Here is a 12,205-nt window from a genome sequence, read left to right as displayed (position 1 = left end):
TCTGGGAAGTTCTGTATCTGCCCTTCAACTGTAAGCGATACCTTTCTGGGTAGAACAGTGTAGGCTGTAGGTCTCTAGGGATTTCTTACCAGTCTTTTCTAGCCTGTGAAGTTTCTTTTGAGAAATTGGCTGACAGCCTTATGGGAATTCCCGTGTAGATAACTAACTGCTTTTTTCTTGCTGCTTTAAGATTCTCTCTCTATCTTTAACCTTTGCATTTTAATTATGATATGTCTTGGTATAGACCTATTTATGTTCATTTTGTTTGGGACTCTTTGTGCTTTCATGTCCATTTCCTTCACCAAATCAGGGAAGTTTTATTATTTTTTCAAATAGATTTCCAACTGCTTGCTTTTTCTTTTCTCCTCGCACCCCTATGAGGCAAATGGTGGTTCGCTTGAAATTGTCCCAGAGGCTTCCTACACTATCCTCATTTCGGGGGATTTTTTTTCTTCTTGTTGTACTGCTAGGTTATTTTTTGTTTCTTTTGTGTTCCATTATCATTGATTTGATTCTCAACTTCATCCACTGTACTCTTGATTCCCTGTAAATTGTTCATTTCCATGCCTGACTCTTTTTCATGCTGTTGAAGTACTTAGTTCCTTGAGCATCCTTATAACCAGTGCTTTGAACTGTGCATCTGATAGATTGCTTATCTCCATTTTGTTTAGTTGTTTTTCTGGAGTTTTGATGTGTTCTTTCATTTGGGCCATGTTTCTTTATCTCCTCATTTTGGCAGCCTCCCTATGTTTGTTTCTGTGTTTTAGGAAGAGCTGCTATGACTCCCTGTCTTGGTAGCATGACAGGCTCCAGCATACAGCCTTCCCCATTACCCAGATTGGGTACTGGAGGTGCGCCCTCTATGGGCTGAGCACACCCTCCTCTTCTAGTCGAGACCTGAATGTTGTTGTCAAGTCTATGGGAGGGATTCACCCAGTCCAGTCAGCTGCGAGGACTGGCTATGACCACTGACCACCAGCCTCTACCTTTCGTGGAGCATCAGCTGTGCTGGATCAGGGTGGTGGTGCTCCAGCGTGGTCTGCAACTGTCCATGGGTGCTCAGGCTCTGGGGTTCCCCAGCTGGTACAGGTCAAGGTCAGGCACCACCTGTATTCTGCCTGGGGCCACCAGCATGAGCTACAAAGCAATCTGCAGGTGGCTGCTACTTGTGTTAGGTTTGGAGGTTCCCAGGTACAGCCAAACTCATCCAAAGATGGCTGCAGCTAGTCCTGGTCCTGGGGCCCCTTAGCCAAAGGTATGGGGGTGGGGACAGGCCTATAAGTCGGGTGGGACAGAGCCTCAGTTACATGCCCAGGGCGGGGCAAACAGTGTAAGCCTGGTTGAGGGAGTCTCAGATATGGCTCCGGCCTGCCGGTTCTGTGGCTCTGTGGGGTAGCGGGGCTCACAAAATGCACAGTGTCCTTTTCCCACCTTTCTGTCTGGGAGACAGCTGTCCCTAGCTCTCACCCTCATGCCAGCCAGACACTTCAGTTCCTCCCCACATGCCATTGGTGCCTTTCAAGCCGCTACCCTGGTGTTGCTGGAGCTCAGAGGGAGTATGTCTGAGTAAGTTCAGCGCAGACCCTTTAAGAGGAACTGCCAAGGAGTCCAGTATTTTTTTTTTTCATTCTCTGATCCTGCTGGTTTTTATAGCCAGAAGTTATGGAGGCTTCTCTTCCTGGTACTGGTACCCTGGACTAGGGGATCTGGTGTGGAACTGGGACTGGGACCTCTTGCTCCCGAGATTGCCTTCTCGGAATTTTATCCACCACACTTGGGTGTAGGTGTTTGGTTTCGTCTCTGCTTCTCCACGTCTCCTTCCCTTCTGAATTGATGTGGTTTCTTTAGTTCTGTAGTTGTCAGATTTCCATTCAACTCAATCTCTGACGACTCCGAGTGATCTTTGGTCTGTAGTTTAGTTGTAATTTCGATGTGGTTTTGTGAGGAGGCAGACTGTGTTTACCTACGCCTCCATCTCTGCTGGAAGTCCTGGTCTTTTTTCTTAGGCTTTGTATTTCAAACCCATCAATACACAAAGTTTTAAAATACTCCCAAAGTGGGTAAGAGGACAAAATCTGTATTCTTCATTCAGGGATTTGTGAATCTCATGTTAATAATATTTCTGCACATTTTTTTGTTAAGACACGGTTGTTAGTGACTGCTTGTAGGATGCTTGGCAATCCATATTTCGCTCTGAAGGGAGCAGTCAGTAGGCACCTGGGTCACAGGCCCTCTCTGGGCACTGGGGCTGCAGCAGTAAACAACACAGAAATGCCTTTTCCTCTGGAGCTGTTCAGGGAGGGAGAGACTAAGTAAAATACATATTCTGTTAGTAAGTTCAATGGAAAAAAAAACAAAACAAGAAGGAATTGGTTTGCTGGGAGGTTGTGATTTTAAATGAGGTGGTTAGGGACAGCCTGCCTGAGGAAGACATAGCTGGGGAGGTGGGGAGAAGGTTAGGTAACATATATTATACTGTAGATTGCTAAAGAGGGCATGTTTCACATGGAGGGAACAGTGGATATGAAGGCCTTGAAGTTGGAGACTTTTAGTAATAATTATATAAGTGAGTGTGTTGGGGGGAAGGTGGTGACATAATGGCATTGCTTTTGTGCATGTTGAAATTCGAGCTGTTTGTGGGACATCCAAGTAGAGATGACCAGTTCAGGAGAGGCTGAGGCTCAAAGAAGTCCGTGGGCCACGGGAATGTAGGTGCTGTTGGAGTCACGTGTGGAGATTCTCCTGGGGTTCCATGCGGAGTGAGAAGAGGAGAGGACTGAAGAAGAACTGCGAACACAGCCATTGGGTGGGGGTGAAAGAGCTGCCTGAGGGAAGGCTTCGGGTCAGCGTCCTGAGTGGTAGTGGAATGGGAGAGGGCAGCGTGAGGGAAGCTGTAACAAGGGAGTCTTCTCTGACTTCTGTCCCGCTCGTTTCCCTGACTCCCGACCTTTGAGTACAGCTGTCCCCACCCATGGCTAACTCGTCAGCTCAGGCCTACTTCATTTCTTGCTGGGACTCCAATAATAGTCTGTTATCTAGTCTGCTTACTCCTAAACTTAGCCCTGTCAGTCTGTCTGGCGCACTTTGTCCTAGTCGCTGCCAGCGGCTCCCCACCATCTTCAGGATGAGGTCTGACTGACCATCTCAGCCTGGTGTAACATGCCCTTCATGATCTGACATGGCATCTGTTCTCACTTTTTTGGCTAGTTTTCCCTTTACATTCTGAATGTCGTGCATTCAAATTATTTGTCCATTCTAAAAGGACTTTTTTGCCTGAAGGCCTCAGCCTGCGCTTTCCTTACTTCCCAGAATGACAAACTCTCCATAGCTCATTAACATTTCACGATTTGGCTTAAGTGTTGTTACCTTCTCTTCAAAGCCCTTTCCGAGCTCCCAGCAAAGCCAGATTTTCCCTTCGGCCTGGGTTCCTAGTTTGCCACTTATTTCTAGTGTAGTCCAGAAGATAATATCTTGAAATTATCTTCTGTTTGTTTTCCCTCTCCAATTTATGAGCTCCCAGAGGACAGCAACTTTGACATACGGGTATTTGTATTCCTAGTGCTTGGCTCCGTGTAGTAAATGTCTGATGCACTGGCTCTCAGAGTGGTCCCAGGCCAGTAGCATCAGCAACCCTGGGAAGTGGTTAGAAATGCAGATTCCTGGGCTCCCACCCCAAGCTTACCGAATCAGAAACTCAGGAGGTGAGGCCCAGCAATGTGTATTTCAACAAGGCTCTCAGGTGACTCTGATGCATTTTTTCGAGAACCATTAGTCCAGTGAAATGAAGGATGGAAAACATTCACTTGGAGGAATAACCTCTGGCCTTGTGAGCATCTTGTATTCAGCCCTAGAAAAAAGAAACACCTGTGCCTTGGCAGTGGCTGCAAGGACTCAAAATAGCAAGCATGTGTGGTTAAGACTGACAGTGTTTGGGGTTTTTTCTTAAGATTTTAATTTATTTATCTTTAGAGTAGAAGGGAAGGAGAGAGGGAGAGAAATACTAATGTTTGGTTGCCTCTCATGCGTCCCCTGCTGGGAACTGGCCTGCAACCCAGGCATGTGTCCTGACTGGGAATTGAACTGTGCTTGTTTGGTTCTCAGGCCCGCACTCAACTCACTGAGCTACACCAGCCAGGGCAAGACTGATAGTGTTTTTGATGCCATGAATTTGGGCTCAAAATCTGTTCTGAGCCTATTAAACCTTTAAAAGTGGGATTTGCTAAACTAAAAGGAAGATGCAAAGTTGTTATTTAAAGAATCACTCATAATGTCATTATCAGAGATAGCCAAATTATCAGTGATTATTTCTAGCTGATATTATGGTTTTTATTTTTTATGCTTAAGATTATCTACAAGTATATATATTTTTTATTCAGAAAACTTTTTATTTGAATCATTTGAAATATTAAAAGTAAGTTGAAATACACTGGTCTGAATTTTTTTTGTCCCTAAAGTATATACTTTCTCTTTGTGTGTGTGTGTGTGTATCAAAGTACATTAGTTTCAAATGTATAACATGGTGATTCAACATTGATATACCTCAAGAAGTGATCACCATAATAAGTATAGTGACGATTTGTCACTGTATAAACTTATTGCAGTGTTATTGACTATATTCCGTGTGCTGTACATTACACCCTCAGAGCTTATTTTGTAACTGGGACTTTGTATCTCTTAATTCCCTATCCTTTTTTTGGCCACCCCTACCTACCCCCTTCATCTGAATTTTTTGACTCTTTTTAAGGTATCTTTTCACTTTCTAACATCTAAAGTGAGAATTAAGTAAATCTTGTGTCATATTAAATGAAGTTTAAGGAATTACCACCTATTTTTATGAGTCCCTGTATGCTGTAGAAAATTCTTATTGAACATGAGCCTCTATCATCAATCTGTTATGTGTGCTTACGACACATAACATCGTTTCTGTGGGTTGGTCATTTTTCATCTGGTCATTTTACCTTAGAGGACTTCTTTCGGGAAAGTAGTCTGCCAGAAAAGAAATCTCGATTCCTTTTTTTCTAGTTCTAGAACAGGCTCAGACACTTTCAAGTCAATAAACTTTATTTTTTAGGGCAGGTTTAGGTTCACAGCAAAATCGAGTGGGAAGTAGAGAGTTTCTGAATATTCCCTATCTCCACATTTGCAAAACCTGCCCCACTACCGATACCCCATGGTGGCACATGTATCACAGTTATTCCAGCGGACGAACTGACATGAGCACGTTGTCACCTAAAGTCCTGCAGGGTTCGTTCTTGGTGCTGCACATCATATGGGTTTGCACAAACGTGTAGGGACGTGAATCTAGTGTTGTTCGAATACAGAATAGTTTCCCTGCCACAGGAGTCCTCTGCTCTGCTTACTCAGACTCTCTGAAAGGTTTTTGTAGATCTCCTTACACAGTGATTTCAGTTATTTTTATATCTCATGCTCATGCCTAGTAAGGTGACCAGATAGGAATTTTTAAAATCCTTTTTGTGTATAGTTCTTGAGCAATTACAAAACCAAAACAAATGATAAACTAAATGCTCATGAGAACTGCACAACTGATAAAATTCACATTAGCACTCAATGTAACAAGCGATGCTTTACTGAAATTAAATGCTATTTAGGTTTAATAGTAGACATAAGTACTTGGGTTTTGTTTTTTGCTGGGTAACTTTATTTCCACTTTAAGATGATGGATTACCATGGCAGTCCTTGTCATCATCATACACATCACTGCTTCCAACCCAATCTGGTCTTTTGATGGGTCATTTTAATATACACAGCAAGAGTTGTACTGAAAAACACGTACTCATTTAATGACAAAGTCTTTATTGCCTATTTAAGACTACGCTTATTGCTGTGAAGTGTTGGAAAATCGTTCATAAAAAGAACCAGCCCAGCCAGTACAGTTCAGTGTAGAACTGACCGCTCTGCGACACCGTTTTTTGAGTTTTGTGTGCTTGTTCCGTCTAATCACTTGGCCTCAGAGGGCACCGGTGGGACTATAAACACCAGTGTAGAGGCGGGTACTGCAGTCTTGTGGCAGCGTTTTGATACAAAGATTCAGAAGGCTTAAGACGGATATAATTTCTTCAAAGCTTAACATGAAAATGAAAACAATTTTTAAATTCTCAGAGAACTCATGAATCTCCAGGAATAAGTCCTTAGATTTAAGAAATGACTACTAACATAATATTGCTAATAACAAAATAAGTTTATGAAACAGTACCATGTAGTATTAAATACATTCATAATATTAAAAAATCCTCACCAAAACATTGAATAGCTAGCCTCGTTTTAAACTTTTTAAACTTGTGCCAAGTTTAAATCACATGATTTTTGCTGTTAATATTTTCAAAGTCTGCATTTTTGTCTATTCTGCATTCCCTGTACCCTTTTTCTTACCCACTTTCCTACCCCCAACTGCCACGCCTCTCCCTTGCTACACACTTCTCATGGCTACGTGGTTTTGGCGAGGCTGCTGTTGTGGTTCCCTGCCCCGGTCGGTTCTGACACGCCACCCACCCGCCATCAGTGGCCTGTGTGTATGCATGTGACCCACACTAAGCCACTTAAGAGTGTTTACTGGAGCTTCTTCAGACGAAAGCTGAAAAAGAGCCTTTTGTTCCTTGTAGATTAAAAACTGTGATGCCAAAAGAGTTGAGCTTCCTGAGAAATACCCTCAAAGCAAGCCATTTGTGACAGGAGAGAACAGGACACTTAACCAGAGGAAGAGACCCCAGGAGAGAAAATCCTGGAGGTGAAGCCTGCATCTTCAGCTCTACAGTTCCCTGGTTATTTCCATCCGAATACCCTTCTGGTTGAAACTCATTCTAGTTAGGTTTTCACTTGGCCCTACAAAGCATCCATGTGCGTGTGTTCCATATTACAATGTAAAAGAATTGTCCTTTTTTACAGGTGAAGATGGAGCTGGGAAAACAAGCTTAATAAGAAAAATTCAGGGAATAGAGGAGTACAAAAAAGGAAGAGGATTGGAATATTTGTATTTGAATGTTCATGATGAAGACAGGGATGGTGAGTATCGTCTGTTTGTAACCTGAATTTCCTGAAGTCTTCCCACAGTGCATTGCTGCTCCTCTTAGTCTTTGAGTGTGTCGTTTTTACTGAGTCCTACTGTGTCATGCCGATCAGTAAATAGTTACGCAGGCATCCTTTTATTGGTTTGGGATTGGGGTTCATGTAGTGATATTCTTAAACATCTTAAGGTATTTTGCTGTGTAGACTTCAGCTTTCTTGCTGAATGTCAGTTTTTGAAGAATGTCGATTTTTCAGTTCATTTTCCCTCGGTGAAGTAGTAGTATCCTATGATTGTTTGCTGGCTCCCTTTTACCTTTTATCTTCTTTTCACTTTTTTGACAAAGAAAACCATCTCCTTAGCTTTTCTCATGTGATCAGTCATTTTTCTCCTATAGATCACTTGCTTTCTCATTTTATGTATAATATCTTGAGTTTGCATGGTTCTATCTGCCAATGGTAAGGACAGCACCATGTTATTCAGTCTGTGGTTTGGGACTGAGAAGAATGAAGTAGAGGACGCTGATGTTCCATGTTGGCAGTTAAGTCATTTTCCTCAATATTGGTTGCGTCTTGATTCAGTTGGTAGATGTGACATAAATAGTTGAACCTTGTCAAAAGAGGCATCTTCTGTGGAGATGGCCTAAAACACCGAGTAGTGTTGTTCTTTGAATGATGAAATAACTTAATCCTGTTGCCTTGGTAACTTTCCTGTGTCTGTTGTAGATCAAACAAGATGTAATGTGTGGATCTTAGATGGAGATTTGTATCACAAAGGCCTCCTTAAATTCTCACTGGATGCCATCTCTCTGAAGGACACTCTAGTTATGCTGGTTGTTGATATGTCAAAGCCTTGGACTGCTTTGGATTCTTTACAGAAATGGGCAAGTGTCATTAGAGAACATATTGACAAACTGAAAATTCCTCCCGAAGAAATGAAAGAAATGGAACAAAAGTGTAAGTAAAAATATTAATAGAGATTTCAAATAAATTTCCTAACTGGCTATCATAATTGTTACGAATTTTTTACTTTGAACAAGGTTTAATGAGGGAAACATCATGTGAGTACTGTTTTTGAAATTAAGTTTAAATGATGTGCTAGGTTTTAATACAGTTTTAGATGGGAAATGTGTACACAATGGCAGACTCTTTCATAGAGGTGCCTTTACTCCTTTGCCAGAAGGCCATATGTGTTCATTTTGAAGAGTTGTTTTTCAAGACAAAAAAATTCTAATCTTTCTTCAGCTGCTCATTTTCAGCAGTTTCATGTCTTGATAAGCAGAACAATCTTACCAACTTTGTCAAAATGAAATATGTCCAAAAAGATGGTAACAACACAAATGTAAAGACGTTAAGCTGATTTTATGATTCACAAAGTACATAACATATTTTGTACATGCCCATGTAAATTGGAAATTTTCATGGAAATTATGAAAATGATATGGGTCATTTCTAACAGGTTGTAAGCCAGTTGTCACAGTTGTTAATTTCGCTGAGAATGCCTCATTTGCCAATGTTGTATTTTGCTTAAGAAAATATACAGATGGAATGCTGCTTTTCCTTGTTTTGTTAGCTCATAACTTTTTGAGGAGAAGTGACGGCTTACTGGAATTTATATGCAAGGAGACAGTAAAAATTTAAGAGAATATGTGTACTAAATCTTTGACAAAGATGTCTAACTGCTCTTAATCTATACCTTTCTTTCCCTGTAGGCCATTGCCTGTGGGGGTTCCCCCCTCTCTGAATTTGTCCAATAGCAGTGGTCCCAAGACTAGCAGTCTTATATGGAAATCCCCGTGTGTGTATGCATGTAACACTGGTTGTTTCTTTGAGAATTTCTCAGAGGAATTACTGAGTCAAAGTATACATTGTTAAGGCTCTTGACACATTCACTTTAACTACTTTTAAGTGAGGGTTTTGACAGTCTTGCAAATGAGTTCTAAAAATTTGTGAGTGTTGGTAATGTCTCTAATTCTCCCCAGGATTACAGAATTAATGTGGCCCAAGATTGCACCTATATACCAAGCAGACCCAAGCAAAGAGTTTAGACAAAGGCAACTAATATTTAGAAAGTCATCCAGGACTGTCTTTTAAATTCTGGAAGTCCCCCCTGCTTCCCCCCACGTGTTTTTCTTGTATCCTTTTTCAGTACCCTTTGTGAATTAGAGAACATAGAGACAAAGTTAGATACGACTAGCCCAGAGGATTTGCACCAGCTAAGCCAGACCCGAGTTGAAGACCACTCTTGGAGCCAGTCAGTGTCGTGCTCTGCCGCCTCGGTCAATGTGGGTCCAGGGTTTCTGTACTGTCCCTGAAATAGATGTCAAATACCCTTTTTGTTCCTTCTCTTACACGAGACAAACTCTAGCAAAATATATATTGAGATTATGGCAGAAAAAGCTACCTGCTGACATAAAGCAGTTTCTAAAGTCTGTATTAAGTTGTTTACTTTGATTTTTCAGTGATTAGAGACTTTCAAGAATACGTAGAGCCAGGAGAAGACTTCCCAGCTTCCCCTCAGAGAAGAAACACCGTGTCTCAGGAAGACAGAGGCGACAACGTGGTGTTACCTCTGGGCGCGGACACACTGACGCATAACCTGGGCATCCCAGTCCTAGTAGTTTGCACAAAGGTCAGTGCGTCCAGACATTCGGTTACTGGCATTAACCAAGGATGAGCAGCTGTTCTGTTTCCCAGACCCCTTTTGGAGTCGACACATTAGTCTTCCTAGATGATTTTGCTTAACAAATAGAAACAGTAGTTTAAAATATTGAATGATATTCACGTGTTGGTTTTGGGATCTTAATCATAGTTTCTTTGAAATAAATGTTATTTCAGATATTCTATTTGTGATTGAGTATCATTTTCCAGGTTCCAATTAGACTTCATTATACAGTCAGTTTAGTAGAAATAATTATGGGTAAGATCATGTAATTATTTTTATAGTTTTTTCATATTAGATTTTGGTATGCTAATATCAGACAATTGTGTATTTAAAATAGAATAGACTTTTACACACCTACTTTCAGCACCTAAAATAAAAGACTTTTAAGCACTCATGTAAAGTTGATGTGTGGTTATCTGGGGCTTTTTATTTATTAAAGAGGTTCTGATAGTATTGCTAAAATTAAAATTCTTTTCATTTAGTCTGTCACTGTATACTCTTTGAAATCAAATCAAATTTTCTTTTAAAATGTTGTGTCCTGACCAGTGTGACTCAGTTGGTTGGCATCATCCTGCAAAGCAGGCAGTCACCATTTCCTTCCTGGGCACCTGCCTGGGGTGTCGCCTGTGTGCGAGGGGCAGATGTTTCTCGTGCACGTCGATGTTTCCCTCCCTCTCTTCATCCCTCCTTTCCCCTCTCTCTAAAAATAAATGAATAAAATCTTTTTTTAAAAGATATACTACTTAGGACCAAATGGGAAGAAGGTAAACTTGAAACATAAATTATTTATATGTATATATTTTTAAGATTTTTAAAATTTGTTTTTAGAGAGAAAGGAAGAGGGAGGGACAAAGAGAGGGAGAGAAACATTGATGTGCAAGAGAAATTTGGTTGGTATCGCCCCCCACCGAGACCTGACCTGCAACTCAGGCATGTGTCCTGACCCAGAATAGGGTTGGCGAACTTCCGGTTTGCAGTACAGTGTCTAATCCACTGAGCTACACCAGTCAGGGCTAAGTAGTATGTCTTTATTGTTTGTTAAGTCATGGAAAAGGTAAGAAAATGGCAACATATAAACCCTTTTGAGATCTAAAATTATTAATACTTTTTGTAACATATAGTTTGTACATCTAATTAAAGGAGGATATGGAATTTATTCGTCTTTAGGATAAAATGATTTAAAAAATTTAAATCTAGCTTAGTTATACTTTAAACACCTTAAAATTTATCGGTAACAGTTAGGGAAAGGTAGCTTTAAGTCAAGTCTGTTATCTGCTTTTTAAATGATGTTCTGGTTTAGTTCACTGTTACATTTTTTCTTTAAAACTGTTTTTAAACTATCGCATTTTCTGTGGCTTTTGTTTTATTTGACACAGAGCTGTTTATTGGCAGGTATTTTCCTGTTTCACACTGCAACTTGCCTCACAAATTTTCAAAGGAAAAATACTGTCAACAGTATAAGTATGAGTATCTTTGATCATTTATTTTAAATAAATGGACATAAGTGTAGCACAAATGTGCTACATCATTTTGGTACAAGAAGACTATTCTATGATGTATATATGCGTAAGAAAAGTTACGTATGAAATTTGACCCCACACTAATATTAGGTATAAAGAACATTATTAAGTGTTTATTTTTAGGTTTTATATCTTTGATTCAGAAAGGTTTTGTTGAAGTTATTTGGATATCGTGATGTTTGAACATGCATTTTTTTCTGTAGCAAGTAGAATTCAGATTTGTTTCATTGGTTATACAGGTGACATTTTAAAAAATAGCCTGTAATTCCCCACCTTTTTTATTTTTATTTTTTATTTTTTGCTATTGGTGAAATTGTAGTGAGAGGGGAAAAAGCACCAGAAAAGAAATGATGGTCAACAGAGTCATCAGATAAACGGAGAACGAAGAGGAAGTAGTGGGACGTGCGGTCTCCCAGGACACACGAGAGCGTTTCGTAGAACTAGAGTAGATTTTAGATCTTAAAAGTTTTGTTCTATGACACACGTAGCTGAGTTACCAGTATCAAAAGCTTGTCCCTTATTCTTCATTCCTTTCTGTACTAAAACTTCCTCTTTAGTGTTATTACCACATTCAGTATAACTTAGAATTAAAGACTTTTTAAAGAAATAAAATTATTCATTAGTCTTTAGATCCCAGCTGAACGTTTCTAGACAGGAGTAATTGATACTCTTGGTCCTGCTGTTCACTCACCCAAAATTGATCTGTTTAAATCATTATATTTAATTTTGATTATTTAAAGTTAATGTTGTATTTTAAAAACTATTTTAATTCAACAGTGTGATGCCATTAGTGTATTGGAGAAAGAACATGACTACAAAGATGAACATTTTGATTTCATTCAGTCACACATCCGGAAGTTTTGTTTACAGTGTATCCTTTTAACACAGTGACTGGTGTAATGTACCTTACCTGTTCTTGCTTGTTTATGTGTTTTGTTTTGTTTTTTGAGGAACAGAATTGTAATTGACGGACTTTAGAAATCCCATAAGCTCTGTTCCT

At 40.0% G+C, this 12,205-nt stretch overlaps 1 protein-coding gene across 1 annotated transcript in view; it reads left to right on the top strand.

Annotated features, from left to right (window-relative positions):
* The window catches only part of DYNC1LI1 (dynein cytoplasmic 1 light intermediate chain 1), a 33,924-nt gene that overhangs the window by 13,527 nt on the left and 8,192 nt on the right, over nt 1-12,205 (top strand). Inside the window, exons 3-6 of the mRNA XM_053669378.1 lie at nt 6,904-7,020; nt 7,747-7,977; nt 9,483-9,652; nt 11,983-12,076. Coding sequence (XP_053525353.1) covers nt 6,904-7,020; nt 7,747-7,977; nt 9,483-9,652; nt 11,983-12,076 — 612 coding nt within the window. The remainder of the gene's footprint in view (nt 1-6,903; nt 7,021-7,746; nt 7,978-9,482; nt 9,653-11,982; nt 12,077-12,205) is intronic.

The sequence above is a fragment of the Artibeus jamaicensis genome, unplaced genomic scaffold (assembly GCF_021234435.1).
Source record: "Artibeus jamaicensis isolate MK-2021 breed Jamaican fruit bat unplaced genomic scaffold, CSHL_Jam_final contig_519, whole genome shotgun sequence".
In the NCBI taxonomy this organism is placed as follows: Eukaryota; Metazoa; Chordata; class Mammalia; order Chiroptera; family Phyllostomidae; genus Artibeus; species Artibeus jamaicensis.
Note: the sequence above shows the minus strand (reverse complement) of the source record. Positions and strands in the feature narration are given on the sequence as shown.